General features: G+C 38.0%; 1 protein-coding gene across 3 annotated transcripts in view; it reads left to right on the top strand.

Annotated features, from left to right (window-relative positions):
• The window catches only part of UMAD1 (UBAP1-MVB12-associated (UMA) domain containing 1), an 83,281-nt gene extending 77,625 nt beyond the window's left edge, over nucleotides 1–5,656 (top strand). For 2 of the 3 annotated variants that reach the window (XM_063324898.1, XM_063324899.1), the window contains exon 4: nucleotides 3,491–5,656. In XM_063324898.1, coding sequence (XP_063180968.1) covers nucleotides 3,491–3,748 — 258 coding nt within the window. In that variant the 3' untranslated portion in view covers nucleotides 3,749–5,656. The remainder of the gene's footprint in view (nucleotides 1–3,490) is intronic. The other variant, XM_063324897.1, reaches the window with a different exon arrangement.
• The last annotated feature ends 344 nt before the right edge of the window (nucleotides 5,657–6,000 follow it).

Consider the following 6,000-nt stretch of genomic DNA (forward strand, 5'->3'; position numbering starts at 1 on the left):
TATGGTAAAATGATGTTTAACAGTAAAATAATTCTGATGTAATTCATCCTTCCTTACTGCAGTATTGCTTTGAAACGTGGAGCGGGACTTGAGAGTGAGGAAACCTGGTTCTTGCTCTGTCCTTGTCAATACACAGTATCTGCCGCGTGCAGAAAGGGTTTTAGTTTCTGGGGCTGCCCATTTGGCACCCATCTAAGAAATGTAAGGTTTCTGGAGGAAAAAAGAAAATCCAAGCTAGTTTGTGCTTTCCGATTATTTTTTTTTTTTTCCTCTTTGAAGTTAGTTTTGCCACATGACAGTCTAATTTGCATTGTAAATAAAGTTCATCCAGCTTGTGGGACAATTAAGATATAAACAGGTGTTCATAAAGTTATAATTTGCCAAACAAAATAAACATTAGATTTTAGGGATTTCTGATTATCATCTGAGCTATGGGAATAGGACAGCGAGCGAGGGATCATTTTTCCCCGGAATGTGGGAGTGGGGAGAGGCAGAAGGGTCTTTGAAGATCTTGTTTAATTGATTCCTAGATGTAACCTTTTCCTGTTTTTCATTTGGGGTTTCTGGCTCCACTCTCCCCTTCAGAATACGGGACTGATGTAATATAAGCAAATACCAGCACCTCAATAAACGCCCCGCAGGTTATTTCTTTCAAGAGGGAATGTAACAAATTTGTGCAGAGTAGAAATTAAGGCAAGTTTTTAAGTTTACAGCAGCTCCCAATTTAAGTACTTATTTAAATTATTGTGGGGTGTTGTTTTTTTTTCTCAGATAAATATCATTAACATCAATAAATGTTCTGTGTGTTTGGCAGTGTTCATAGCAAGAGAACATGTCTATAGCAGATGTTTATGAATTTTATTGCGATGCACACCTTGAGCTTATTTGGGCGTGACAAGAAGGAAGACTTCTGTAAGCGTTATCAATTAGCAGCTATAGAAACTAAGATTCCTTTTAAAGTGAGAGCTGCTGACCTTCGACTTGAAGATAACTGTGCTGGTTAGAACAGACAAGAGGTTTTAGGATTTTTCCTGAACTTATAGATTTATGGTGCTGTTGCTTGTGGTTTATGGCTCAGAGCTTGGAAAGCTGCAGTAAGAGAACTATGCAGGCTGTATTCCTAACTTCTCTGCTAGCTTTCCTATTTTCCCTGCCCTCTAAAGATACCAGCATCAGTAAGGAAAGCTAAAAGAAATCTTCTTTATCAGCTCTTGCCTCTGCTGTTGCACGTAGCTTTCTGAAGAGCTGTCAGCTACTAATAAGAATAGACAACTGAGAAGAGGAAAGCTAAGGGAAATGGAGAACAAGAAGAAATATCAGTAAACTGTAGCTGTAGGAATTCTGTAGTCCAGACATGTCAGTATTACAATAGCTCAGGGAATATTGCTACAGCAGGAGAAACACAGTGCCATAACCTGTCTATCTCCAGAAGGCTCTGAAGTGGCCTAGACGAACAGACAAAATGAGACTACTCTTTCCTTTTTGATACCTATGAAAGAAAATGTCTTATACCAATTAGCCAGAAGGTGTTCTGAAAGAGGAGGGGAAAAAAATCAAACAGGATGTATACTGGGAAGTGAATCCCAGGAGCTCAGTAGGAAGGTGCTTTCCTCACTTGCCTCCTTTGGAGCTCATTCGCTCCTCTTCTGTTTTGGATCATAACCAGTAAGTTTAGTAGTTCTATCTAGCAGTCGTTCCTTTTAATAAAACTTCTTAACCTTAGGAAATTTTACATTATTATCCTGTGACATAATAGAACGGATCTTGTGAAGTTTATCTTAAGCTTTAGGTTTCTAATCGTCATGAGCGTAAACGAAATTTTCCAAAAGAGGGTCCATTTCAGAGCATGCAGCGCCACTAACCCCTTCTGTCCCAGTAGCTTACGGAGGAGCAAGCTTCCTCCATCACCTAAGAGAAGTACTGACTCTGAACTGACTTAGATTGGCAAGATTATCTGTTTCATTGTTCATAGTTTAATAGAAGGTTTAATGTTTGTTTATCTGTCCTACTAGATGAAATGTTGGGCTGTGTAAGGAATGAGTAGCGCTCAGATTGTGTTCAAGTCAAATCCGGTCCTTCCTTTGAGAAGGAGATGGAGGGCCTTTTACCTGGATAAATGCTTGGCTGTGTCACATACTCCCAGGCTAGAAAACAACCCCACCCCACCACCCAAACTGTCCTTCTGTCAAACAGCCACAACCTCAGGTTCTCCATAACGACCACGACCTGTAACATTCAACTCCAACACAGGTCAGATCTTGAGCAGCACAGCTGCCCTAAAAATGGAATGATTTAGGATGAAAGCGACCTCCATAAAACCAGATCCATTTAACTCATGATCGGTTGAACATGAAATCAGCTTTTAAATCTTTCAGTGCTCCCCCTTTCCTAATGACAGTGTAAGCTTTGGACTTTTCTGGCTGTGCACTGAGTGTGGAGGTTGAAAGGAAGAAGTCAGGACTGCAATTAGAAATTCATGTCTAATGTTCCTGGCTCTGACATGACTTGTTAAGCACTTTTGAACAAATTATTGAATATTTCTGTATGTGTGCTTATACAAAATAGAAATCCATATAACAAACATCTTATTTCTAGAGATGATATGAGAGCTATCAGTTTGCATAGCATTTTATTGCTATAAATAGTAAAACAAGTTAGATTTGATTTCTAGAGGCAGAGTAAATAGTATTTTCTTTTTTTTTTTTTTAAACAGTACAAGTTTTAGGATAGACACTTAATAAGGTCATATTGGTGGGCCAATAATCAAAGCTTGCAAGTCTGTCTGGTCCGGCATCCTATCTCCTGGCATTTTCTGTAAATTATATTGATTTCTTCTGTACGGCGGTGTTTTTTATTTCATTGTTGGTTTTGGTTCAGGGGTTTTTTTTAGGTTTTTTTGTAAGTTTTGATAACTTTTTTTCTTACAAAACACATATTTGGCAATGTATATATTGCCATATAATAGACCTCACCAGCCAGTCATACAATTCCATTTCAAATTTGAAAGCAACATCAGAAACACTACGAAATAAGTGGGATAGGAGTGTTTTTTAATCGTCAAAGTCATGCCTTTGTTGGACAACTTCTGAAAAGGCACAGGGGGAACAAAAGATGGAACTTCATCAGTTTATGAAAGGAATTACATGAAGTAATTTCCCCTAAACAGGCCTGGACGTAATGACAAAAAGGTCCTACCAGCCTTATGGATTTCATAAATGCAGAGTAACATTAGGTGGAGAAATCACACTAATCATTCAAAAATATCTAATGTTGCTTTAGCCTTAAGTCAAGTCAATCTGACCCAAAGAATTATATCGAGATGCATTAAGAATTGCTATTTTATATCTGCCTGATCCAAAATCTGAAACTGATTTTGTTTTTTAATTTATTTTTTTGTTTTCATTTATTAATAGGTCATGATGGTTCTAAGTAGAAAGCCTTAGCTGCCTGATTCGTAGTGTCTAAATTTCTGTTCTTCTGTTCTCTTTAGGTAAATACAGGGCACCGATCGCAGTTGACTGTATCAAGTGCAGAGGTGGGAAATGAAAGGAGTCAAAATTTGGAAAGCAGCCCTTTCATGTCAGATCTTCTGAGTGACGTACCCTTTGCCCTAGCACCACATGTGTTAGCAGTACAGGGCACCCATAATGACGTTCCTGACCGATTGCTCACCTACGACATCAATGATAATTTATCAAGATTTTGGTATGACTTTACGCTTGAAAATTCAGTGCTTTGTGATCCTTAATGTTTTGGGGTTTTTTATTTCTTCTGTTTATGTCAAGGAAGAAGTCATAAGATGAAGATAAAGACTTATTTTAATTGACTTGATATTTTGGGGGCCTGCCACTGGTACATCAGATGCATTGGATCAAAAGGATTATTACTGTGTTATATTTCTTAGCTTTACGTGGACTGTAACTTACTATGTTAAACATTCTGTTTATCTCCAAAGAAATCAAGCAAAACTGTTTCAGCCTGAATAGGAGACTGGCTGTTGGTATCTACTTCCAGTAGGTAGGCTGCAGACACAAACATTTCATAACTTCAAGATGAAGTCTACGCACATCTGCACTATTTTGTTATTTCACTCAAACACATAGATCCTGTTACACGTGTTTCTTTAAGATCACCTCTGATTTCCTACAGATAGAAACTAGTATTAATGCTAAAGCAATGCTGCTTTGCACTACTGGACAGACAGCTTTCCAGTTGAACCAAGTTTTAAAACTCAGAGTTAATTATAAGTACTTAGATAATTATGGAGACGTAATAGAATTGGTTAAACTTACCAATTTCAATGTGAAACTGAGTTGCTCCGCTCCCTTTCCAGTAGATGGTATTTTTGTCCCTCTCGCTTTGTGCCTGGAGAAGTCCTCCCCGCCTGCCTGTTGGCTGCTGTTTGTTCTCAGTACCACATGTGTTCCTGATTTATACACGGATCAGCTTTTCCATTTTAACCTCTTTGCCCCCTGAAGAAGGAAATCTCAGGACACGTACTTTTAATGGTCACACCCTTCTTTTTTTAATTTGTGTGCCAGAGATACAGATGGCAATGTTTAACAACAGGAAAACATTACATTGTTTCTTATCCAGCTAAATTAAATGGCTAAGTACCTAAACATGCGTTCTCACAGACCACTGCGTCCCCTGCTCACAAACTTCAGAGTATGTTTTGCCCGACTAAAACCAGAGCTGCCGTTGCGTGAGCAACAGCGCGCTCATGTAACATCACGATTTGTGATGAATAATGATCTGTGGGACACAAAAGGCTACACTTGTTTTCTCTCTTGGAGTAGAATATTTATATTTTGCCAAATGTCAGTGGATATTTTCATATATTTTCTATGCTCTGTGATAGCTTAAAATACATATATTTTCAGACTTGCATCCTCTTACAGTATTTGAGATAAATACTGTAAATGATGGAAAAATTACATTGCGAATATGTCTTAGGTTGTTAAATAATTGTGGTTTAGATTTTTTTTTTTTAAAATGTAAGTATTTAATATTTTTGAAAGCTATGTTTGTAAATGTTTTGAAGTTATTGTTTCAGGGAAAATATCTGTGCTGCACTCCAATAAATAAAAAAGCTAATTAACATTGAATTATTTTTTATGTGTGAGAGTAATTGCTTGGCTTCACCTGTATTGTATACTGTAGCTGTGACCATTCAGACTTCATGGGAGCTTGAACCTGGAAATTCAATTTGGAAATCTTCTCAGCGTTATTTAAAAATCGAGGTCCTTCTAATGAAAAATATCACACTTTCATCTGATGTATTCTGTGTGCTATGTTGGGGACTTGCAGTGGTTTAGGTGGCATCTATGACGCTGCTCTGAGGTTAGTATGGCCGGGAGCTGGGAAGTACTCAGACCTCTTAAAAGGAAGAATTAATTTGACCAAGTTGTTTAGAACTGGTTTGTGTGCTGAGTTTCCTAGTTAACACATAACCTGTAGCACTAATTTTAATTTTCATGATTGTTTTATATTTAATTGTTAAAAATTAACCATTCTGCAAATCGCACGTTTCCATTCAAGTTGTCCATCTTACATCTGAAATGTTTCTGCAGCTCAGCTGGTCTAGAAGCAGAACTGCAAAACACTGTTGAAGACCAAACAAACCCACAGTACTTGTTCTTCCCTTGCTAGCTGACTTGGCATATAGTTTTTTGCATTCATTTTTTGCTTAAAGTTAGATAATTTATCTAAAATAATTAGATCTTGTCAAAATCGCGCTCTGTTACACTCACAAGCATCCTTTCAAAAGAAAAGGAGAGGCAAAGGAGAGTAGAGAGGAGGTTGTACTCACCCACGATGAGAAATGTGGACGGTAGGTTGAACATTTGGCCTTCATCCTTAATCGTGTTCCGTAAAGGGTAAAATTTACACCTAGCAAGAATACTAGTAATGAGCAAGGGTTCTGGGAACGTGTCTCCTGACTGCCCTCTCTTTAGCAAGGGCTGGGGCACAAACCTCTCCCTTTGCTTGGGATCATCC

Source organism: Chroicocephalus ridibundus, chromosome 2 (genome assembly GCF_963924245.1).
Source record: "Chroicocephalus ridibundus chromosome 2, bChrRid1.1, whole genome shotgun sequence".
Taxonomy (NCBI): Eukaryota; Metazoa; Chordata; class Aves; order Charadriiformes; family Laridae; genus Chroicocephalus; species Chroicocephalus ridibundus.